This window comes from Vanessa tameamea, chromosome 8 (assembly GCF_037043105.1).
Source record: "Vanessa tameamea isolate UH-Manoa-2023 chromosome 8, ilVanTame1 primary haplotype, whole genome shotgun sequence".
Lineage (NCBI taxonomy): Eukaryota > Metazoa > Arthropoda > Insecta > Lepidoptera > Nymphalidae > Vanessa > Vanessa tameamea.
In genome coordinates this window covers 1,228,998-1,255,430 of record NC_087316.1, presented here as the reverse complement: position 1 = coordinate 1,255,430, position 26,433 = coordinate 1,228,998, and the positions used below count along the sequence as shown (strand labels likewise).

Here is a 26,433-nt window from a genome sequence, read left to right as displayed (position 1 = left end):
GTTCTACCAAATACTTCTAATGAAGTATTAATTAATGTATTTTTCATGCCTATTCTATCCAAAAATACTTCAAGACACTGACCTTGCGTGTAAAATAAAATTTAATAAAGAAAACAACAGTAATAATAAATTATTAAGTTAGCGTTGAACATTTTAAAACTTTTTGCTTTAGCCTTATTACAATAAAATATTAAAATATTTCGAATGGAAATAAGCTTGTAAGAATAATAAGTTATAATTATAATTCAAATAAATACAGATTAAATTAATTTATTTTGTATTTATAATACATGTAATAATATGGAATGTTCAAAGTATTTCATGCGTAAGCATATTTATTTTTTTATAAATGCAACACTAACCAAGCATAAAAAGTATGAAGGACTTCGTATGTTATTATTTAAAAAAAGTAAATATAATTTTATAGTTGTAATATCATTATTCAGGAGAACCATTATACTTAGAACTAGTTCGGCTTATATGAAAAGTATTAAAATCTTGTTTTTAAAGACAAGAATCCCATAGTGTATACACCAGAATTCCAATTGTCTTTTACATTGAATAAACCGTTCCCACCTGTTGTAACGAATGAGGAGAACTTGTATAATTAGTCCTCACAACCATTGTTTGTCACCGCACAGCTCTCGCGACCGCCGACCGACCACCACGCTTCACAATCGATCAATCCCTCTGATAAGCAGAGTACGATTATTGAATCGATTTAGAATCGTATTTTCTTTGGTACCATAAACAAAAAATGTTAAATCTGTAATTTAAAAATTCGTAATTCGAATTTAGAATTTTTTGTAAACCTATACGAACTTTTTATTATTTTATTTGTGACTCTTAAACTGTTTCGAACTGTTTGTGCCGTTGTGAAGTGAAGGATAGTAATTCAAATTTCGAACAATTTGAAATGACCCCAGTAGGACTTCTGTTCAAAGTGAACAGGTGAGTTACATGTTCTTGTGTATGCGTGTACGTAAATTGTTTCTTGAGTGGGATACGGGTCGGCTTTTTCTTTTATATTCTATTTACGATTCCATTATGCTGAAGTTAGAAAATGAAGCGGCCATATGTTATGAGTAATGATTTTACGTTGTACATAAAAATAACGACTAAAAAATAAAAATATATGTACATTTTCCTGCATTGTATATATAATTTATAAACATATTCATCGACGAAAATATATATGCCTGAGAAAATTAATTAAGTTTCTTCTATTGGCGATATTAAGTAAGCGATAAAATATTATTAAATACTTGTATTGAGATATAACTTTTTTTTTAGTAAGAACATTAAACGTTTATTTAATTTGTGTTAATTTTTAAACTAAAATAAAAGGTGACACAGCATTCCTTATTTATCATAAAAAAAAATCTTAATAAATTCATGACACGTCTTTGCCAATAGATGATATCTTCCGAATAAAAAAAAAACCAACGTTCTGACGGGAAATGTTATTGTTGGTTCCTAGATATAGAAATAATCATCAATCATTAAAAACGTATGCAAATGAATAAGCTAATAGAAAACTATTACTGGTCGAGATACAGTCGGAAACTTGACTGGTTTATGCGGAAGATCCGATTACTTGGGAACTAACGGTCTTCATCTCGACACGGTGCGCCTGCGCAACTCACCACCGCTATACGAGTTGCGCTATCATTACTTCTATGGTAATACTGTACATGATTAGCTATAATAATTATAATATGAAAATTGCTATCATTTGAATTGTGACGCATTAAGACGTCGATTAACACTGTATACTAATTAGGGCTTTAATAAATTGCCATAATAATCACTGCAGCTGCTATGGTAACGGTCGTGGGTTCGATTTAGTTCATGACAAATATTTGTGTCCGATACGAATCAATTAGAGGTATTACTACCTACTGGAGGTTGACTCACCGGGAGTTAGGTGGATTGTGTAAGTGATTATGTTTTTATATTTATTATTAGTTGTTGCCCGCAGCTTTACTCGTGTTTTAGAAGTTAGTTGTCAGGTGTTAAGAATAAAAAGTAGCCTATGAAGCTAAGGAAGGACCTTGGAATTCAAGCTTGCACCATAACAAATGTTATCAATTTCGATTGAGTGTTTTCGTCATGGAAGAGCAGCAGATAGACAGACAGAATTACTTTGGCATTTATTATTATAAAGTACAGACTTTGAGCAGTGTAAATATTCTGACTAACATAACAAAGGTATATACAATTATTATATTAGACCTCATTATGTAGTGTGGATTATATGACTATAACAGGAAATACTGGACGTTATAAATTTATTTTATTTTTATTTGAATTTCGACCAAATGATTTCCCGGAACCTTAGGTGACCCGCTTAGAAACATCATCAAAGGCTTATTATGCTTAATATTTTATCGTTGAGTTTAAGCGTATTTCAACGAAGAAACTATATGGATTGTCAATATTATCATAATATATTTTTTATATTTTTATGCTGAGGAAGCGTCAATAGGGCAATGGTTTAAGATTCTAGCGAAGTAAAAAGTCGCAGCATCGATCCTAACGCCTCGGGCTTTTGCCGTCCCCACTCCTTTAATAATATTTAAGCTTAAAAAGAGGGGTAAATAGGAATATTAGTAGAATGCTTAGCACTGTTAGAAATATTAACCGTACCTTCGCCAGCAACTTTGGGACTGAGATGTTATATCCCATGTGCCTGTCATTAAACTGGTTCACATACCCTTCAAATCGGAACATAGAAAACTGAGTATTACTATTCAATTTTTTATGTTACGATTTGAAGGATACATTCTACCGCAAAACAGTAATGTTTTGCGGTAGAATGTGTGAAGAGGGGGTAGACACAGAAGGGATAGCACAAAGCCCTACAACCAAATAAATATACAAAACTACATGCATACATATATACAACTCTATTTTAAACGATACCGCGCTGCCCACGTTGTTTCAACGCCTTATATTGTAGTCAAATAACCTTCCTCAATAAATGGATTATGAAACGGTTTTTTAATTTAATCACGCTGGTTAATCCCTGCAATAACTCGGTCAATCGAACTCAACAGCTTAATTGCATAAAGTTCTAGCTGTCAAGGTGAAGGGGGATAAACGGTATTCAAAAAAATAACAGCCTTAAATCATCTGCGGGCGATTCCGCGTCGATTGGTTCAGTCTCATATCGATACGTTCAGTTAATGTGATTAACGCACAAAAAACATGATATATTTAAAGAGTAGTTGGCGCCCGCGGCTTAGCTCGTGTTGGTCGAGTTGGTCTTTAGGTGTTAGGCGTAAAAAAGTATCCTATGTGCTTCAGTGGGGATCAATCTTGCTTTATACAAAATTTCATCTAATGATGTTCAATGGTTTAGCCTTGAAAGAGTAACAGACAGGTAAACGGCTTTCGCATAGATGATATAGATATTCTATTCTTTATAAAATATCGCAATGAATAAATACTCTTTGCTCATCTGTTTTGCTGTGGGCTTGAAATAGTAACAATTAAAAGATCCTATAAGTTAAAAATAATTTCTATATTTTTAAAGTAGTGCCAACATTATAAGTCTTAGAATAATAGTCAACGTTTACAAATTTAAAATAAAATCGACCATTCCATATTAAGGTATCAGATAACACTATGTCGGATTTTAGATGTTTTGATGGCGAGTCATGGGATTTATTATTTTAAACCAAACTTCTTAGGGCGTGGTCACAGTAAGAGCAATGTTTGCGAAACTTTTTTCTAAAACATTTACCTCGAATTTTTTTACTATAATTATATTATATTATATTATAATTTAATTTTATAATTATATTTATTTGACCCTCCACAGTTTGTCACAGATATGAATCCCCCTCAAATGTGTCATCAAACGATTAATAATATTTTCTCACGCATTTTATAATTACATTTTTAATGTAGTTACATATCTGAGATAGTTTATATAATAATTGTCTAATTATTATTGAATGAATGTTTTAATAAAAATGTTTAATTTCCCACTTTAAATACTCTCATATTGAAATTACTTGAAAAACTCGCTCTGATGACAGGAGCAATGCATTTGGTAAAACTTACATTATTAGTTTCGGTTGCTGTTCGTGAAAAATATTTATGTATACAATATAATAAATATACATATCTAAGTTAATATCCATATATATATACAGCTACCACAATACTTCAGAAGTGATCAGTGGATATATAGCTGAATTTCATCGCTACAATACTACAAAAGGAAAGAGGACGATCCTTGTTTTACTGACCCTCCATTTGTGACTTGACGTTTTTGTAGGAGACAATCTCCTTCCAGCACCTCTCACTACCGAGCATGGCATTTTTCACGCTCGGCAGCGAGAGGCCTCCGCCGATAGTGGCCAACAGGGAAACCCGCTGGTGCCTCCAAGCGGCACAATACGATTATCTCCGATTATAATCATAATTTTATCGTTGATTTCAGTTCAGACACTAAAAACAAACTACCTGAAAACTAAGGTAGTTCATCTCCACGATCTCGTGAAGTTACACGCGTCCTGTCCGCTGGACGTTGATTTTTTTTATAAATTAATAAATTTACAAAATCAATATTTTCCACTTGAAATTTTCTTCGCTTTAACTATGAAAATAGTAAAGAATGTACATTCCAATTAGAGTCATCATATTGCGACGATTTGCTGCTACGTTCGATGTATGTCAATGAGATGCAACGAATTATGTATTTGAATGCAGCCAACTTGCGACACAATATCGACATATTACGTAAAATGTTTAGGTCTACGAGGAACCTCGATAGTCGTTGACCGTATTTTCAGCTTCTGTTGGCGTAACTCACTGTTTGTTATTGAATTGAATTGCAAATTGTTTTCCAATATTTGTTCATGTATGTAATTCCAGTCCATTTAAGATACCGCTAGTTCCAGTGGTCTGGTGGTAAAAAGTTTAGTGTAGGAGAAACTATGTCGACAGTAAAAGTCATTTTGGAATGGGTAAGTAGATTGGCAAACTTATATTTTAGCCTCAACCTTGGCAACCACACCTCAGATGCTATATCCCTTGTGCCTTTTATAATGGCTCACCCAACGTTCAAACCGGAACATTAAGTAACAATAACAATTATAAGCGACTCACCTCTAATCTGCTAACCTATACGAGTTTTGAAGGTTGATCCTGGAGGGTAAGATTCTATTAAGGACACCAGAAAGACGGAGGAGCAAGTGGATGTATAATATAAAGGTGCGCACTCGGTTCAAATATACTGAATTAAAAAAAGGCTTTCCGCACTCCGACCGCTCCCAACTTCAATTTAAAGATTGCGCCCGATGACAATGTAAATATTTTAAATTTCCATAGTCACTAGACGAACCTTGATGTTCTATTGTTGTCTTATAAGTCTGGAGGTCCAGGTTAAGCTCCGGGGTAGATTAAGTAATAAATCTATCTGTCCCTTTTCTCTTCCAAATAACTGCAATGTTATTCAATTTCCTACAGTGAACTCCAATAAATGTATCCGTGTCTAACAAAATTGTACAGTACTTATATGTAATATTAAATAGCTAATTATATCCAACATTGCGTAAAATTACATACACGTGTTAATTCCGTTAAAAAAACTGTGATATTAAAAACTGTTACGGCAATATTTATGTGAACTGCCTCGTTGGTGTTATGTAGATATCTATCTATCTATATTTCTGGTATTTCGAAACAGGGATAAGCAATGAATGGACGAATTTGGAAGAAAATCAGTATTTCGCATTAGGAGCATATTATGCATAAAAAGTGTATTTCTTTAAATACCAAAAGAGTAATTAGCGTTTTGATTGTTGCTTGTTTATCAATGCCTCGTTAGAAGCGCATTTGATCCGTAATGTTGTAAGCAAAGAGCCGCTTTTAAGTCATATAAAGAGACTAGCTACCCGTCCCGGCTTCAAAACAAACATAAAAGAAAACTTCTGGTTTTTCGGCTACGGATGTCAAAATTCTCGATTTTTCGTCATATGCATGTATTATACACATAAACCTTCTTCTTGAATCATTCTGTTTATTGGTGAAAATCAGCGGCGTAGTTCAAAAGGTTTAAACGTAGCGTAAAAATGGCCGGAAGTGACTTTGTTTTAAATGCAGATATGTAAAATATCAAATATGGGGAGTCATTGTCTTTGTTTAATGCTATTTAGAGTAATCATGTTAATGTTCAAGTACATTAACATTCGGTTTCGGATCTGATTTCGGTTAATATCCCTTGCAATAATAATAATTTTCTAAAAATACGTTTTAAAAAATAAAGTATCATTTATTGTTTATTTATTACTTTAAATAAATAGACTAAACAAACATATACGTTCCCTCGTACGTAGGATATGAAGACTATTTTTATGATTATCATTATTTATATATTGATCCTTATACCAAATGCTAAACTTAATTCGCAAACTTCCATCCCGTCTATAACAAATCCCATCAAAAACATAAATATAAAAATGAGAGCCAAGTCCAATATTATGATATATAACTTGGTTGTTGACTTCAACGACAAAAGAAGCGAGATCTAAATGGGTGCCAAGTTCAATGGTCCTTCCTGAAATTTAGTTATAACTACATAAAATATCATTTCTTCTTATAACTTAGGATAATATATTGTAGCCTAAGGTCTGTCTTGGCTAGTTCTATCTGCATGCCAAATTTGAATTTTCTAGGTCATCTGGAAGTAGGTTATAGTTTTGATCTACAGGTCAGTCAGTGATAAAAATGACAATTTTAAACGTTAATATCTAAATAACCGTTTGAGATGCGTTTATAAAATTTGGAACACATATGTATCTCGGGAGTCTCAATATATGAGCCAAACTTGACACGTTTATGTCAAATAGTTTTTGAGTTATGAGGAGGTCAAAAGTGGCTCCAAATAGTTCGTGTAATATTACACACGGTACTGCTCGCCAGTTCTGTTACTTGAACTTGTCTGACACGGTACCGCGTGTATAGATCAAAATAAATTATAGCCAAGTAAAACTGGGTGGGTTAGCTAGTATAGCGTAGAAGATTTTACTCATCAAGCAAAGCAGATAAATGGGAACGGCTCCGTGGTTGGTTAGCCGCTATGTGGTTTCTCAGCTTGCATTACAACAGGTCTGGTCGGAGGAACCGATATCTTTCCTTTGTTTTGATACCGCCGACCGTCTTACTGTGATGCAATCTACTTACTTACAACTTAAACAAGACTATAATAATATCAATCAATAAAGTATGTTCACAAGATATTTGGAAGTATGAGTACGAAGAATAATATAAAATAACAGCTCATAAATGCTGGGGTTTCTCTTTTAAGATGGTTTATTCCAAAACGGGGTGCTCCGGTGTGATTTGCCGGAGGTGACGTGGGAGAATTACAATCGATACAAACATTTGTCCTTTTCCTTCGAGGACTAGATGAATGACAAACATGAATTAATCAAATGAAAATTCGTTGACTGTTTTTTGTATTAAGTCCTCATGAGGTTAAAATGTCTCCATTAATTGACCATATTTAAATACTTTATGGAATCATCAAGAGCCGAGATGACCGAGTGGTTAGAACACGTGCATCTTAACCGATGATTGCGGGTTCAAACCCAGGCGAGCACCACCGAATTTTGATGTGCTTAATTTGTGTTTATAATTCATCTCGTGCTCAGCGGTGAAGGAAAAGATCGTGAGGAAACCTGCATGTGTCTAATTTCAACGAAATTCTGCCACATGTGTCCACCAACCCGCATTGGAGCAGCGTGGTGGAATATGCTCCAAACCTTCTCCTCAAAGGGAGAGGAAGCCTTAGCTCAGCAGTGGGAAATTTACAGGCTGTTAATGTATGGAATCATCTTATCTCATTTTTCTTACAGTTCATCTTTAAATTAGTATTCCTTTTATCTATGTTGCATAGCAATCATTCAACAGAATTTAGAAAAATGTTTGTCGTATGTTCTTAGTTTAATTCAAAACTCAAATTATATCTGATAAAATTAATATTCGGTCTCCGTATACTAAATTAAGTAAAAAATAATTCCAGCATGCATGAGCTGTAGTAGAACTATGTTTAGTTCAACATAATATACATATTATTATTTTAGTTAAGTAAAAGTAATTATATTAATAAATAATATATTCATAGTCTGATGCAATGGCGAATGACAATTAATGACGTTTTAAAACAAATTGATTTTATTTTTAGCAATGATGATTTATTGACAGAAAACACGCACTCTTTTTTATTCTTTTAATCGGTTTAATGCACCATGTTTTCGTCATTAGCATAATAAAGTGATTATATTATTATTCAATAGTTACAAAACATAACGCGTTGTTTGCTATATATTTTTCTTTTAATGGCATCGCATTACTTCTAGGAATATAGATTACAAAGATATAACCGTGAAGTGATGCTAGGAAAAATTGTTTTGATATTACACATATGCTAATATTGCAAATGTATAAGTTTGTTTGTTTAGTGCACTCGAAGAGAGAAACTACACCTCGTCTTAAAGCGCACTAGTGATTCCAATAAAATAGTATAGAAGTCGATTTGTCGTAGTACATAATAATTCATAAAATCTAAATGAATTGAAACTAATATGAATTGCTGAGAGTAAGCCAGAAAAATTACAACGGCTAGGCTTAATGAGTGCTGATTTCTAAGGGATGTGTGTGTGACTTACTATCAGAGGGCACATATATCCAACTACATCCATTATAAAATATAAGTACTAGGTAAGTAAAACTTAAAAGAAGCAGTAGCTAGTTTATAATTTTTTTATTTTCTTACCTTGTTATGGCAATGTTAATTTATAATTTTAATTAATTAATTTTGTGTCAAGGTATACACCGAAGTCACGATTTCAGAAGCTCCCTTTGGAGCAGTTTCTTTTATTTGGTATAATGTCGCTTACAAGAAATGTTAAAAATCTTTATCACATCGGAACATCAGCATAAATTTGTGAGACTCATACCACAAACTCATAACCGCCATCGTCACTTTGGTTACGCTGAGGAGATCTAACAAAAAAGCACAACCCAGGGTTTTAGAAATAAATTTGAACATCGCAGTTTTTGTTTTAATTTCATGTCTTAAACGTTAACAACTCAAACTCAAACTCAAATTCCTTTATTCAATATAGAAGCATTACACTTACATATTGACATTCAAATAAAACACTACCATCGTATCGGAGAAGAAAATACCTTGACCTGAGAAGAACCGGCGAAAGAAACTCAGCGTAGTATTTTTTTGGCAATTTTATAATTTACACAAATGAATATGAATAGAAATAGCCAGACACAGATGTATATGATCTAGTTTATTAAGCATTTTTTCGTTCAAATGTCACTCTTTTAAATCTTTAGCACACAAAGAACAAAAAACGAATACCTGCAATGTTGCATACATTTTGTCTTTGTGATTGGGTAAACTAAGTCCTAAATAGTGAAAAAATATTTTAATTCATTTTTTAAGATTCCGCAACGCATAGTAGCGATTATTTTAAATATATTTTGCAAAACTGTCTCACGGTTAGAAATTGGAATAAAAGTATTTGACAAATTCACTGTTACATATTGCAAAAACCGTTCTACAAACCTGGTATCAAGTACTAAAACATCTTTAATAGCCCATAATACGGTATAATTGAGGAAATTTCATCGATTAATATTATTAAGCAAGCTAAACATGTATGGTTTCATAAATCATCTTCGTATACGGTCCGATGCGTCGATTATACCGATTATTAAGCAAAACATTCGTCCGGAAACGTAGAGATCATCACGCGACAAAAACGTCCATATCTCATGCGCACGCGCATACAAGTATACGTTGTAGATAATTCTCTTCGCAATACATACTACTTACAAATGTCAGCGGAAAAATTGACTCCCATTTATTTCGTTAAGTGTGAAATTATTCCGTTTGATAGGTTCCGTAATATATTTTATACTTTTAAACATATGTATATTTTTTGATATTTTATGGTGATTAATTTAATGTTGATAAAGAGAAGTACTATTTTTTTATATTCACGGTTCAATCATTTAGACAGGATACCACAGGACAGACATTTTATTCTTACTATTACAGATATCGTTACAACTTTTTGCATCGGGGTAAATAAATACGGCATATTAGTCAAAAGCCGAACCGATGTGTATAGAATAAGTCATACTTGACTGATGATTGCTGATCTAAGCCAGGGCAAGCTTTAAGGAAAACATCGTGGGGAAGCTTACATGTATCGGTTGATACCGACACATGAATATCCCCCAACCCGCCCTAGAACAGCTTAACGTTACAAAAATGAGATAGAGAGTACTACGTCAGTCTGTTTTTACGTTATATAAAAAAAAACATCACATTTTCAATAATATTAGTATGTTATTTACAGTATCAGCCTGTCAATGTCTTACTGTTAGGCCAAAGCCTACTCCCCTTTTTTAGGGAAATGGTTTGGAGGTCAGTTTTTCATGATATTATCACAAATTAAGAATATGAAAATTTAGTGGTGTTGTCCCGGGTTTAAACTCGGAATCATCGATTAAGATTCACCTCTTCTAACCACTAGGGCATCATAGCCTTGTATATTCTTTAATTGCATTTAAAACAAAATTGATTAATTTTAATGATGCATGACTAACATATTTAAAGATAAACATATTTTTCGCCGCGATAGTACATTTAAGGCAAGTGATTAATTAATATGCCGGCAGTACAGTCATGTGACAATATACGATTATATTCGCACGTTCATCGCTTTGTGTGTTAAGGTGGTGGACTCAACATCAACTTTATTAAAAAAAAAACCTAACGATATGTGATTATAACAATTCTATATAAGAACAAACACTTTTTGGAGGACGACTGTTGCTTTACACAATACAATCCTTGTGAATGTGATTTTGTTATTTGGATATGGAATTTTAAAAATCCCATAAAATCCACATCTCAAGCTACCCTTACATATTTTATTAAAGCTATTTTGGTTTTCGCGTGTTTCGTTTCGACACCGACATTAATCTTTATATAAACATCTTACTTAAAGTTAAATGGCGAATGAAGATCAGCGGATTGTTTCTGGCTTAAGATAAAAAAGCTAAAATGCTAAGCGGGTATCCCGCTAGCTGTTAAAATGTCTGTGTTAAATTTAAGCGCTTATGTTATTGAGTTTAAAAGATGGAACGTAGAGTCGATTAATTTATACACAATTATCATAACAAGTATTTAATCTCATGTTAAAAGTATATTGCTGTATATATCTGTGTAATAAAAGGTTAATTATCATCAAATCCAATCAAAAACATTAAGATGGGCAATTACTACTTTTTAACTAATTATTCTTAACAATTATGGTTTCCTATTTGTGTTGTACCTAGTTGTTGTTATGAATTTTAAATATCTAGATATTTTAACGAACTTTTGTTCAATGTATTGATTAACTAAAATACACTTATTTAATAATAAAATATTTCGTTTCAGCGAGGGTTTATTCACGAGTCCCGTGAATGCTTCACCTGTCGACTACGCTAAGGTAAGGCAATAGTTACTAAAATATTATACACATATATTTTACAATATACAAAACTAACTCATCTGTAAAAAAGTATAATCAATTATAATGAATACACGAACACATTAAATAATCACAATTTTGATCCTATCGACCTCTATGCTTTGGGATGATACAACTCGGCCCACCCATGCGGAGACGCTATAAAGTTGTTTAGACATGCGTCGCTAGATGGCGTTGTTTGCATGCGCGCGCGCTGCGGTCAAAAGGCAACTTACAGAAAGTTTTATTGTCTTTTAACGAGCCCTAAATGGGTTTGATAAACAAATATTAAGTTTTATGTTATTTTGTTAGTTGTTTCTTAGGAATGTAGAAGTTACGGCCGGTATGAGTTTTATATCAAACGCATCATAAATTGTTTGTTTTTTAAATATTATTTACGACTTTGTTTTAACAGATAGATAGACTGCCCAATGGGCCTATATATTGCTAATGTGTGGTCATCGCCATCCAGAGAAAAAAGTACTGTAAGTAATATTAATCATCTCTTTCAACGCCAATGCGAAACCAACCTTGGAGCCTTGGAATTACAGGCACATAACATAGGTCAGGCACCTACTGAGTCTTCAAGCAGGAATACAGACATACTAAGTATGGCTTTTTGGCAGTACAATATGTGATGTATAATATCTACCCAGACGAACTTGTACAAAGCTACCAAATAATTACTTACGTATTTTTTTATTAATTTATAAAGCAAAGATTGCATTCATTCATTCAAATTATTCATTTAAATTTCTACTATTAAATGTCGTTGTAAAGTTTACGATCATTTCCTTTTTCGAGTATTTTCTAGAAACAGTTTTAACGACTGTGGATGCGATCTGCTCCTAACACGATCGTAATTGAATTTGAAATTGCCGCGTGTGAACCGCACGCGCGTGTGCAGAATCCATACATTCCGAATTGCGAATTGTGCACGACGCCATCATTTTTATATGGAAAACTTTCTCGTAAACGCCTATGGGAATTGGAAACTATAATGAATAGATGCGGACTCGTGAACGTCTTAATGAAAATTCTTGTTTCTTTGTTCATAAATACTTTGAATAATTTCATCGTTTCTAGAGTTCTTTTTGTATGTTTTTAGAGTATATCACCGTTACCTATAAATAATAACATATATTTTAAAGTTAAAGTCAAAATAAAATTAACAAAAAAAAAATTGAATTGATTTCATTCGATGCAAGGATCGTTACAAATTGAAACAAAAAATGTGCGATTTGTATTGTGATCGTGTTTTTTTTTCAAGCAATTTATTTGATTTTTGGGTTTTTATTATTAATTATAACACAGCTTTAAGGTTATGTAGGTACAGAAGAAATTCTATATATATATAAACTTCATTATTACATTCACCTTTATATATTACCTATAAATATATATAAGCACCGTAATGATTGAAACTTAATTGTAAGGAACCAATTAAACACAAAACAAAGAAGGCCTAGCTCTTGAACTAGTTAACTGCGTTTTATTGTAATAGTTTTTTTTTTATTGTGGCTTTTATTTGTGCCGAGAGGACATAATATTTCGCCAATGTCACGTGCGAGTACGATATTATTACTAAAACAGACTTTGGCAAGTTACGAAAGATAATATCTAAATGTCGAATGAACAAAGTTCAAAATGTTCATAACATTGAACGGTGTCATTCGCTCTGTGTCATTGTAGACAAATTTTAATAAATGTTTTATACTGTTACGTCACTGATAGCCAGGCGGATATTGGAGAAAATTTACCAACATACTATTAATATATATACAAGTAAATAACCAAGGTGTGATATAATCTATGAAGTAAATAGTAACAAACTCTTACACACAAATGTTGCTGTTCAACTTTATTTTATTTTATTATAGAGACCGTTTGAACTCTTTGAACGCTTTCTGGGATCCTCTTGTGGAACATTACCCCACAAAATAGTAACTCTATGCAATCCAGTATCTGTTACTGGAATAAGTTTGTGTTCTTTACATGGACGAATATTATGTGTATCACAGTTATTTAATAATAAGTCATTCGTTCGTACTGTATATGAAATAATGGCTTTGATATGTAATGACTGTTCCTTTAAAACTCATAGTTCATTAGATTAAACATAACTCTTTATGTATACGACTTATATAGTAAATATTAATTCCATTCGTTCGATCATAAAGTTTTTCTCCCAGCGAAGTCGTGACTAACACGAAATATCGGCAATGAGCGTTAAATACGCAAATGATTCATTTTTTCAAATGTCAATAGAAAAAAATATTTTCCGCGTCCACAATTCTAATGCTAATGTACTAAAACTGCGAATCTTCAGTCCATCGACCATCGTACCGCGAATTTAACGATTTGTAACAGCATCCATAAAACAAATCTTATACGCTTTTTTTCATCTGAAGACAAGGCCGCGGCTATGTATAAATAGCCGTTAATTCATCAATTAAAAATCAATAGTGTCTGTGTAACGAAGATATGGTTTTGGCACGCTATGCGCGGGCGCATGTCGGTGTCACTCACCCCGCGGGACGACCTTGCAATGCTAACCGGTCAGTGTTGTCGTCCTGCTCTCGCGATGCTGTACCGGTCTAAAACTGCTATTACTGTCTCTGTCTAATTGTTTAAATTTATCTTATAGCTGTACTCTTCGCACATCACTGACTATTGCGTAAAGTGGACATTAAAAAAATAAAACGTAAAAACGTTTTTCAAAAATTATAATTATAGTCACCATAAAATACATAATCATAAAATACATCGGCCATAGATTGTAGACGATTACAGATTGAATTTTAATCGAAGATCTTGCAGGTTGAAATTCTTTCCTATGGTGGTTATAAAAAGTCAGTTTCATATTAATGCAAATACTATTTCAATCATAGTTTAAGTTCTTAAATAAACATAAACAAATACACATACAATATATATAACATATAACATACAAACAAACAAAATATTTATATGAAAAGTATTACTATGGGGGTCTAAAAAGTTGTGTAGAAGTATTCTGTAAGAGTAAACATGAAATTTATCGCTGAAAACGAGCGTGTAATGTCAATATGTGATATACCATATTGGTGGTAATAATCATAAAATATACAGGATATACGAATCAAAATCGACTATCAACATTTCACAACTGAAATACAATGTTCATTCTTATAGAATCTCACAGCAAGAAAGAAGGTACTTGCGCTACAGTGAAATATTAACGGGCTTTTACGTAAAACTACTAGTAGCTTAGAATTTATTCTACCTCCGCCGTTCACATAAGGCTTTTTCCCATCGGCACCCAAACCTTATAATTTTAGTTTAATTGCGCCTAATAATATAAATAAATATATAAATCTGACTTTTTTTTAACTGACTTAGTCGCTTAGCCCGTGTGTTTGGAAGGGGGAGTGGGGTGGTATCGTTCGTAGGTTTAGGTATAAAAAAGCCCATCTCCTTCCTTGGGGTTCAAACTTGCTTCATAACAAATTTATTCAAAATATAGATAAAGAAACAGATCTCGACGTGTCCACTCCACTCGTATGTCGGTATAGTTTCGTCTGTGCAAGTTATACGCGTGCAAGTCGCAGGTCGTGAGAACCGGCGCTACAGGAACTAAAGTATTAGCTGCTAAAGGAGCGGTCTATCATAACATTGTTGCTTTACTAGACTCTGCTTTAAAAGCTTTTTATTGCTATGCTATGGGAAATTATGTTAAAATGATTATATTTTTTAATATATTTGTTAAATTCAAAAAATATATACACGAAAAGATGACGAGATGATGATGATGAAACAAAATCAAAACATTATTTATTCTAGTTATTAGGTAATCTTATTCTTATGAGCGAACGTGTAACACATACGTGTAATACGTGTATGTGTGTATGTATGTACATTAGACAATCTTGACTGGGTGAAGGAATCTTCTCTTAGAGAAGATATGAATTTTATTAGAACTTAAGTCGAACAAATGTAAACATTAATTGGGAAGTCACTGACCGCTGATACGGGGTCTCCAGTTTCGGTACAGGGTCTCTGATGTATGTAATATATCGTAAATCAATAAAAACATTATTATTATTATTATCCCACCATGCTTCTCTACTGTTCTTCTTCTCCGTGAATCCATTAAAGAGTAACTGGATTCACATGTCAGATTTTCCTACGGAACATGCAGTTTTCCTCACGATAATTACCTTCACCGTCGAGCACGATGAATTGTGACCATAAATTAAGCACATGAAAATTCAGTTATGGTGATCTGGTTTTGAACTATGGACTCTCAGTTAAGATTCACGTCATTTAACCACTGGACCATCACAGCTCTCGATAACATAATATTAAGTAAATAATAATAATAAAATGAAAAACAAAGTAAAGAATTCGTTGCGTCTTGTATGTAATGTGAGCTTTGTAAATAAGCTATTTTGAGCACAAACACAAACAAATACACGAGTATTCCATTGTTTTTATACGCTGATTGATGTAATATTAGCATATACGGTAGTGTGGGTAAATATATATTATATGCTTAGAATGTTTGTTTGACTAGCTTTATTTGTAAAGTATGTATTTCTGTGTTTGTTTATAAAATTCCGTTTACGTTAACTTTAATAACTTGTACGTCTGTATTGAATTAAAATATTTTTTTTATAATTAGAACTTAAATACATAAATACAAATTAAAATTAAAAATAGCTACAGTGCAAATCATAACCGCTATGAATAGGGACAAGATTGATAGCAAAATGAACCAATTTCTGTAACCAGTAGAGGAAATATAACTGGTTTTTAAAATTTCATCAAAAATGTATATTCTAATATAAATATCTTATGTACCTGGCGCCTTGTTACACAGCCGTACTCACTATTTAATCCAGTACAGTATTTATATTTAGTGGAATAACCAATTAGATGCACAAAGCCATCAGAAATATACATAAAAAGTTATATAGCAAAGTATAATAAAAACTTTTTCAATCCATAAAATAGCATATTCAATAACTCATGGTAACATAACCTTCATGCATACCTATTAAGTTTATCTAAGGAACCATAGAAACCTGATCTAAACCAGAATCTATAGAAATGTGAACCGTGAAACTATCTATTCACCCCTTTCGCTATTAAAAGCCGTAATTATATTATTTGCCTCAACTGGGAATCAAACTGGTTCCTTGTCTGTCAATGGAGCGTGAAAATGGTACAATACGAATATTCGGTTACATTATCTTTTGTTGGTGAGAGTTTAAAATAATAATTAATATTTATCCTTAACCGGCTTTAAAAAGTATGATCTTTGTCCAATAAAAACGTTACGATTTAAAAATTTTTTTTTTTTTATTTATTTATTTGTAACTACGTTAATGATATTCTAATTAATGTTTAAGACTGTGTGTGTGTGCATACATAGGTGTTTGCACACACACACCCTTAAACATGTCCATGTTTGCATCATAAAAAGGAATTACGACATAACTGAATGTATTTTTAAGGAAGTGTAAAAGTGATAATTTCCTAACTCCGGTTGCTAATTAGAATTATTTGATATAGAAATAAAATATATTTTTTTACAATTTTCTTTGAATTTCGAAACCAGAGCTCTCATGGTCATCGTACGAGACCGGGAAGAAAGCTCAGAGAAAAACAATAAATCTTCTCATGACTAATAAATGTTAATTTCGATATACCGCATAAAAAGTTTTGTCTACGGACAAGTTTAGATAATTTTTTATTCATCTAATAAATTACCATTCAAAGAAAACAAATGTCAGAGGGTCAAAACTACTCAATTCAAATATTTAAGTACATCACTACAAAAGATATGATTCAGATCACGGACAATACAGATTCAATCTTGTGTATTACGTATTCGGACATTAATAAATTCTTTAGAGATTTCTAAGGATAGTTTAAGCTTACCGCATACGATGTGAAACTGAGTAATTAATATATTATACTTTAATATTATAAAAATAACGTCATGTGTTTTGAGCCATATTTATTATGTACCATTGTTGATATAAGTATGTCATGAATTCGAATATTAATAATAATATATACATATATCAATATTTTATTTAAATTTCCATTCAATACTATTGATCTCTGTTATCCATTTCATACATTATACTCCGGTTTTAATCGCCACTATACCTTCTTTATTATTTTGACTAACGTTTCGAAACCCACGAGAACCCTTGATTACGAGCTGATGACGCGCGCCTTCTAATGAACATGAGCACGAGCTTTGTTCAAACGCAAAGACAAAGGAACGTAAGATTTTTTATAAATGTACGTCTATGTTTTGTATTTCAAAATGTCCTTTACGACTATTTAAATATTACGAGAGGAAGATTGTACTAGAAGTAGGACTTGTGGTAGAACATACATAATATCTCATTTTATAATGTACACTAATTAATGTTTGTTTAATTATCTTTCCCTCAACTCAGTGACGCGTGGATCCGTCTGTCTTTTGATAATTATCTAATAGTTTATAAAATATAAAACACAGTCTTAATAACTCGTCAAAAGAACAGAATATTTGAAGGAAAATCGTTTACATTTAAAAATCCTGTATTATCATAATGTCTGTGTCGACCCTTATATTTGAGATTAATCTATGGGAAGACGTAGTTCACTGACCTTATCTGAAAGAACTTCAATTTAACTATATTCAAAGGCATTGAGGTGAGGATATTCAGTCTATTTTAATGTAAAGCAGTCGGAAACAATCGCGAAGGGACGTGAAGGAACGCACCCTAAATACAATGACCGTTTGACATCGCTCTATTCAAATTAAAAAACTTATCTATCCGTGTATAAATTATCTTTAATAATAATAGTTTACTGATATTTGATCCGTATCAGATCTTAACTATTTAGAAGTTTCTCTATTTTTTCTATTTTACATAAATCCAAATATTGTTAAGATGGTTCAAAGATTAGAACGCGTAAATCTTTAACGATAACTTACTGATTTCAACTCTTTCTCATCCTGGTTGCAACTAAGATTTTGCTATCAGAAGACACAACTTTTGACTCTGACTTTGGCCATACGATAGCCACTAGAGCTACGGCAGTTATTTTAATATAGTTTTTTTAAATAAAATATTATAATGACATCAAATGCTGTGGAGTCATTAAGAGGTTAATCACTCTTTAAAACCACACGTATTAAACTACCAGTGAATTCACTATCCGTAGGCACCTTAACAATTACTCTAAGCGTATCAGTTAATCTGATAGTTCAGAGAACACCGCACTTTACTTATCTTGTTAGTGTATTTCTGGACATTTGTTGGCTTATCTTGGTCTTTCTCACGACACACGGTATGTTTGTCAAGTATCAAGCTTACAGTAATACGTAAAACGCACTTTAAAAATGATATACGCAGTTTCACGTACAACACATAGTTCCGGAATCGCTAAAGAAACGTAAATAAAAAAGAATTAAATTGACTGTTATGGAATATCTTCTGGTATTTAAATAAAAAATAATTTTATGATCTTATTAATGTTCGAAGATAATTAAAACTATACTTTTTGTTAAAGAAACAAATCTAATCACAGACATATTAAATTTCAGGATTACAATTTTAATTGCATTTTGTGCTTATATTTATCTCCACTTATTTATTGTTGTACGACAGTTTTACGAATAGTTTCGAATTATTAACGTTATTTCTCACCTTAGCTCTTATTATAGCGACTGATTTTAGCTAGAACTTGTGCGGGCCTTCTTTTAAATAAAGAACGAATTAACCAATGCACTACAAAGGCATACCAATGTCAACTCAGTTCGATAACTTAACTGACATATCCATTAAATCACATTCGTGTAGTCATAGGTCATGTGTCTGATTCTCATTGTAATATATGTGTAACGTTCGGACATTACCTATTACATATATATATATATATATATATATATACTCTGGTATGTAATAAACAGTCACCTTTTTACATACAATAATATGTACAAGATATCACCTTTGAAGTGATTTTACTTATTGATTTAAATTAAAAACTAAAGAATGATTTTTAATTAAAAGTATAACGCCTCGCCTTCTCGTCTCCACTTGTGACAGGAGGGTTTTTTGCCCAGAGGATCGGAATTGCGATTCAACGGGGATATGCTGATAGCATTCTTGCCAATGCAGGCGATTAAGATTTATCCAGTAACTATTATTAATTCATATTTGTATATATTTAAAGACTTAATGTTAATTATGCAAATAAAAGTTTTCATTCAATCATATCCCGAAACTGTCACTTTTTATTGAACACGTAGGACTAATTCCAAAAACGTTTTTTTTAATCTATTCATCTTAATACGCTTACAAGAATAACAGTTTGAAATAATTCATTTAAACTTGGCAGCATCACATTTTCAGTGTTCTTAATTACAGACAAAAATCTCTTTTGAAATTCACGTCTCTATCTCTTACAGTTCAGGCTTTGCGTTGATAGTCAGTCTGGACATTGCCTTATGTATATTATATACATATATTTTTATTTATTAAATATTTATTTTCGTTCCTACAAAAAAACATATATAACATTCGTAAACAAAAATGTTATTAACTACATAAAAAATATGATTGACATTAATCAGGCGACGAGACACAAGCCACAGCCTTCGAAGGTCTGTAAGGCACATTTAGAGACATTACACCAACAGTGACTGCTATATGATTGATTATGATTAGACTAGATAACGATGGTAGAGTCACCATAAAAATGGTGTTAATTTTTTTAAATTAAACTTCTCAAAAGTTATATTTCAATGACTACACTTAGTGCGTTCGTAATAAAAATAAGTTTAGTTTTTAACTTAGATCCATATATCATGATAAAGCATAAAATATTATTTGAATTGATTTAATATTTATTAAAAATAGTTTTAACATCGATTTCTTGCCGGTTCCATTTTTATTGAAATAGTATAAATATGGGATGATTTAAAAGTACCTACTAAAAGTAAGAAAAATATATTTAAAGAATTACTTTTTAAAAATTAATCAAACCTTCATTCAACATGCACTTACTTGTTACTTTTGATTGGTTACAATGTGTTGCGTCCCAAATCATGGTCACCCTAATCATAAAGGCATGAAACATTATGTGACAATTTGATAGATTCCTTCGAATATTCCAGTCGTTTTGTTTGAAAATACTTGATTTATTATACGTTATTAATCCATACAGTTATGTATTTATATGGACGTAATGTTTGGGACTGGTCTATTTAAGTTTTATTGGGTTCAACGAACCAGACATCTTATTCTTTGAATATATTTTATAGGCTTCAATTTATAAAGTTGACTTCGAATTGTAAATTTAAAATTGTTGATATACGCGTCGTTTGTTAAAACGTTCGTGATCGTATTTTCGGAGTTAAAGACATCAACGCGATTCGCGTTCAACTTTATTGATATCGAATATTTGTTTTACATTTGAAATACATATTATATGTTACATTAGCATTAATATAACACTTTGTTAAATTGTCGTTAGTTTATAAGACAGAATTGTAATCATATATGTTTCATCGCCTGGCATTTTGTAAGGTAATAACATCGTGTTAAAGTGTGATGACATGGTATGAACACGTGGTGCGAAGAGAAGAATACATTACAGGAATAACATTAGGCATTAATCTGAATGATTTTTTGACAAGAGGAAGTATGAGAAAAGGTACTGAATACATATACTATATACATATTGTACTGTACTGTATATACATTTTGTACTGTATTGTACTGTATACATATACTAGAATAATGTAAGTTAAGTTATGACTAGAGATAGAGCCGTTATTTGGATAACACTAAATTATTCTGTTGATGAGAAAGTGAGACAACTGCTTTTTATAAGGGTATTTATATTTTCCTCTCTTTCTTAAAAAAAAATCTAAAATCAATTGAAAATACATTTATATATATTGGACAAAATCACATACATTACTCTGATCCCAATGTTAGTAGCTAAAGTACTTGTGTTATGGAAAATCAGAAGTAACGACGGTACCACAAACACCCAGACCCAAGACAACATAGAAAACTAATGAAATTTTTCTACATCGACTCGGCCGGGAATCGAACCCGGGACCTCGGAGTGGCGTACCCATGAAAACCGGTGTACACACTACTCGACCACGGAGGTCGTCATTATAAAAATTATTATAAAAGTCAGTGTCAGACAGATATTTAGTGGATATAATATAGGTACCCAATATATGTCTTGTTTTTAAAACCTTCATTTGTGATCAGATCTCAGTGATTTTTGACAATCAATAAGCAAGTGTAACACTCCTGTATTGATAGAAGATAAAGAATCTGGAATTCGATTAATTTAATACATAAAAAAAGTCACATAGGTAAATAATACATCATAAAAAATACACCCTTCTTATATAAGACATTGTTAAATAAAAACACAATTATTAAATACAGGTCAAATAAAAAAATAACTTTAAACATGTAAAAAACATCGTTTACGTAACGAAGTGACACCATTTGAACCCGTGTCGTGCCGGTCGTATTGTCGTCCGTCAGTGATGAATTATTCAGATGAATTTTGAGTTAAGCGTTTGTTTGTCCGTTGGCTAACTCGAGTAGATTTTGAATGATCGGTATCAGTTATGTGAACTTATCAAGATTCTAATTTATCCCGTGAGTTTTTTTGTCACAATCGTTTTATTGTATATTTAATTAATTATTTACCTTTTAAAGAACTTCTTTCTTTCACTTAGGGTTTATGCAAGCCCGTCTGGGAAAGTACATCACACTCATCGGATATTCTACCGCCAAACGGCAATACATAGTATTATTGTACGAGGACAAAAAGCACAAGGAACATAACATATTATTTCCCAAGGTTGGCTCATTATTACAGCGGCAATGTCTATGGGCGGTGGTGACCACTTACCATCAGGTGGCCCATTTGCACGTCCTACATACATGTACATTAAGCAATTAATCATTTCAAACCCATGTTCGACAATAATAATAAATAAACAATTATCTATATAAAGAAAAACCTTTAATAATAGTATTATATTTTATTGACTTGTATGTTCAATATTACGATCATAAATATAAGACGCATCTGCATTTGATATCGAACACTTGATAATTAATGTTATGGATAATTATTTAAGTCCGATCAATCGTGATAAGAGTTTAAACCTAATCAATATTAATGATACAAGTTTACGAACAAAGCCGATGGCTTTATTTTAATTTACTTTTAAAATGAAAACTCTAAATTACTCGTTTTCTTGCACTTGAATAAAATATATTTCGATTGATTTTTCGAGCCGAGGTGACCCAGTGGTTAGAATGCGTGCATCTTAACCGATGATTTCGGGTTCAAACCCAGGCAAGCACCACTGAATTTTCATGTGTTTATCATTCATCTCGTGCTCGGCGATGCAGGAAAACATCGCGAGGAAACCTGCATGTGTCTAATTTCAACGAAATTCTGCCACATATGTATTCCACCAACCCGCATTGGAGCAGCGTGGTGGAATATGCTCCAAAAACTTCTCCTCAAATGGAGAGAAGGCCTTAGCCCAGCAGTGGGAAATTTACAGGCTGTTAATGTAATGCTATGTAGTTAAAAAAAGTTACGAGCGTTCGTTAGACAACTGGTTAAAACGAAGGAAATTTTCTTGTGAAGGTAAAATTATATAACAATGATTGTGCAATGAATTAACACTGTGTTAGAATATAAATAAATGAACAACAAAAAATATTTCAGGTATCGTAATATATAATTGTTAATGTATGAATACGTTAAATGAAAAACTTATAAACAACATGATCATAAACTTAATACATTATACACAAAGAGACACTTATAAACAAACATAAAGGCCAAGTGTTCTGATGTTAACATACATTTCTATCATTATAAATTCACATTGAATTAAATTATACATAATAAAGCAGAGACGAACGAAGACTCTCAGTTCGTTTAGAAATAAAACGAACAGCACCCAAGTCTCGCAGGTGAAGCTGTCTCCAAATAAATAAGTACCAAGCTCTTATAACAAAAAAGCTTGACCAGAAAAGGTGAGATTGAACCGGCAATGATTGCGGCAGCTGAGCGCGCAGCTGGCGCAAGGTGCGGGCGCACGTGTGTCTGTATGGCATTATTTAGAGGCCAGTTATGTTTTATGTTAAATAGCGCATTGCATATTTTAACCTTGGATACAAGGTTTGGAAATGAAATCAATCAATTTATTAAAAAAGACCTCGTTGAGCACATCTAGATACTAATATTATACATGCGAAAGTGACTCTATCTGTCTTTTTATCCGTCTGTTTCTTCACGACGATGCGACTGAACCACAAGGAAGTCCATAGGCTACTTATACATCTGACAACCAACCTATAAAACATGAGCAAAGTCGAGAGCGACATTTAGTTGTTTATTAATTCCCCTTGTCCTTTTGGTAAATTCTTTAGCAGAAGCCGTAGCTTCTGACTTTGGTACAAACACATGACATCCCATACTATTATCAAAATCTATACAATTTTTATTACTAATACTATTTTCATATGAGCAAGTATTAAACCAGAAGTAGTTCACTTTCACTTTTCACTTGAATACAGTGAAATTCTAAGAAAAAAGCTCCTAAAACAAGCACCGGGTGACTAAACAAACATTAAACGCGAATCCGATCGATTTCTCGCGAAAGTCGTGTCAATGATTACGACCTAATTAGACTGAGAAAAGATAAAAAAACGTGAGAAATTATTCACTAAAATAAATTAATGGCAAATCGTGCAGAAATTTGTAATCCTATTCGAATTATCTTATTTTATGAAACTAGATTGGTAGTTAATTAAAAACTGCCTCGTTTGACTCACAGAAATATGATTAAATATATGTAATATATAACGCTATGAATTATTTGTTTCCTTGTATGTCTGCTATGATGATTATGACAATGGTATCCTACCATTTTCGTGTCATTAACCTTATCCTATTATTAACGAAATTTTAAAAACTCGAATGTATCCTATTAAAGTTTTTAAAATTCGAATATAATTTACAAATACAGAAAGACAGAAATTTCAATACTTTTTCGGTCGTCAGGTAAATGGCACGAAAAATAATCGTATATTCTTCATAGGGGTTCAAATTTCAACTAATTCGCTTCAGTGGTTTAGCCGTGAAAAAGCAACAAACAGACACACAGACAGAGTTATTTTCGTATTTATGATATTAGTATATATTATAGTACAATATTAAAGATTAGTTTTATCGGCTGGCTGTTCATTATCTAAAAACGTTTCCTCCCTTGTCGTTCTTCCTAAGCATAAACTGAGATTAACGTTAAGACTCATGATATTAAAATATTAAATAGTGATTTAGTAAAAACTAACTACTACAATACTAGGTAGTTATATCTCTGCCACACGCCGTTTGACAGGATGTTGACAGCGAATTGACAATAAGTTTATTTAGGAAAAAATAACGAAGTAGATAATACAGGCATATAATTGTAACTGAATACTACAAATCAATGTTAAATTAATGCATCTTGAATTGTTGTAAAACCGTGTCTTAAATAAGGGTGACATTAAGCTCCTTTGTGGAAACTAAATACGTGACTTACAATGGTGGCTTAGACAAAGTTATGGTAATGGTTTGTGTTTACTTTAATTCTACTCCTTCACTAATACTAATCATTAGGAAGGCGTTCCGTTGCTACAACTAGTCTTCTTTGATAAACATACATACATACATTGATATTGTAATAGAGCCTTGAGCAAATTATGAGTTTTTTCTCATAAAAATTAATGGTACTTGTTTTTAATAGCAGTAGATTCATTATCCTGGACATCCTGTCAACGCTTGGTCTGATTACAAAAAAAAAACATCACGTAAGATCTGTTCTCGACATGTCGTGACGCGTCTGGTCCCGCGACCTTGTCGTGGCCTAGCGGCTTATGTTACTCGGTAACTTGAAGTGTTTCATCGATCAGAGGGATTCATGAATGAAGTGACTGATCAAGTGCGAATATGTGGCAATTAAGTTGTAAATATGTTTATTTATTAGTATGTATGTAATATATTTTGAAGGAGAAACGACAGTGGCTAAACTAAATTAGCATTCGCTTCTGATCTTGTATTCCCTTTTCTTTCTGCCTTTTGTTTTGTAATCTGAAATGCAAGTACATAAGTGCATGAAAAGTTAACATATAAATGAAGATTCTAAAGTGGTTGTAAGGAGTCCCACTAATTTGTTTTGTACGGAAAAGGAAGTAGAAACAATTAAATTCTATGTTATTTTCATTTTTGTTTAGTTCGTGAGATCGTTACTTTTTATTGATACATAAGGAAATTGGTTTTTACAGCTTCAAGTCCGTATGTGGTCCGCCTTCGTGTAAGGTAATGTCAACCAATTCATCAGGTATTGCACACCTAAACATCTTTACGATTTGTTGATGTGTGTGTACTGCGACATTTTTCAAAACGTTTGCAAACCTTTATAATACGACAAAAGAAATTAAATAAATAACTACTTCTTTTAATTCTTAATTTAAAAATCGTAACTATTTCAATATACATTAAGACAGTCTTTCTGTTCATTGAATTATAATCTGATTTATAAATATAAAATAAAAACAATTTATTCATAATATATATAAACTTACTTATATACTTTGACACAGTTGTGATTACAAAAACAAAAAAAATAAAAAAAAAAATAATTACTTTTGATCATATCTGGTAGAAGATATTTTACATTATTTGCAATACTTCTAAGTTAGTAAGTCTGTTGAATGGTATTGGCAAGTTGCGAGGCGAACGTACGACCTTGCGGATCGGAAATACTTCGGTCATT

The 26,433-nt window shown here is 32.1% G+C and overlaps 1 protein-coding gene across 1 annotated transcript in view; it reads left to right on the top strand.

Annotated features, from left to right (window-relative positions):
• The first annotated feature begins 627 nt into the window (after window positions 1-627).
• The window catches only part of LOC113396290 (TNF receptor-associated factor 4), a 73,556-nt gene continuing 47,750 nt past the window's right edge, over window positions 628-26,433 (top strand). The window contains exons 1-2 of the mRNA XM_026634175.2: window positions 628-951; window positions 11,489-11,540. Coding sequence (XP_026489960.1) covers window positions 917-951; window positions 11,489-11,540 — 87 coding nt within the window. The 5' untranslated portion in view covers window positions 628-916. The remainder of the gene's footprint in view (window positions 952-11,488; window positions 11,541-26,433) is intronic.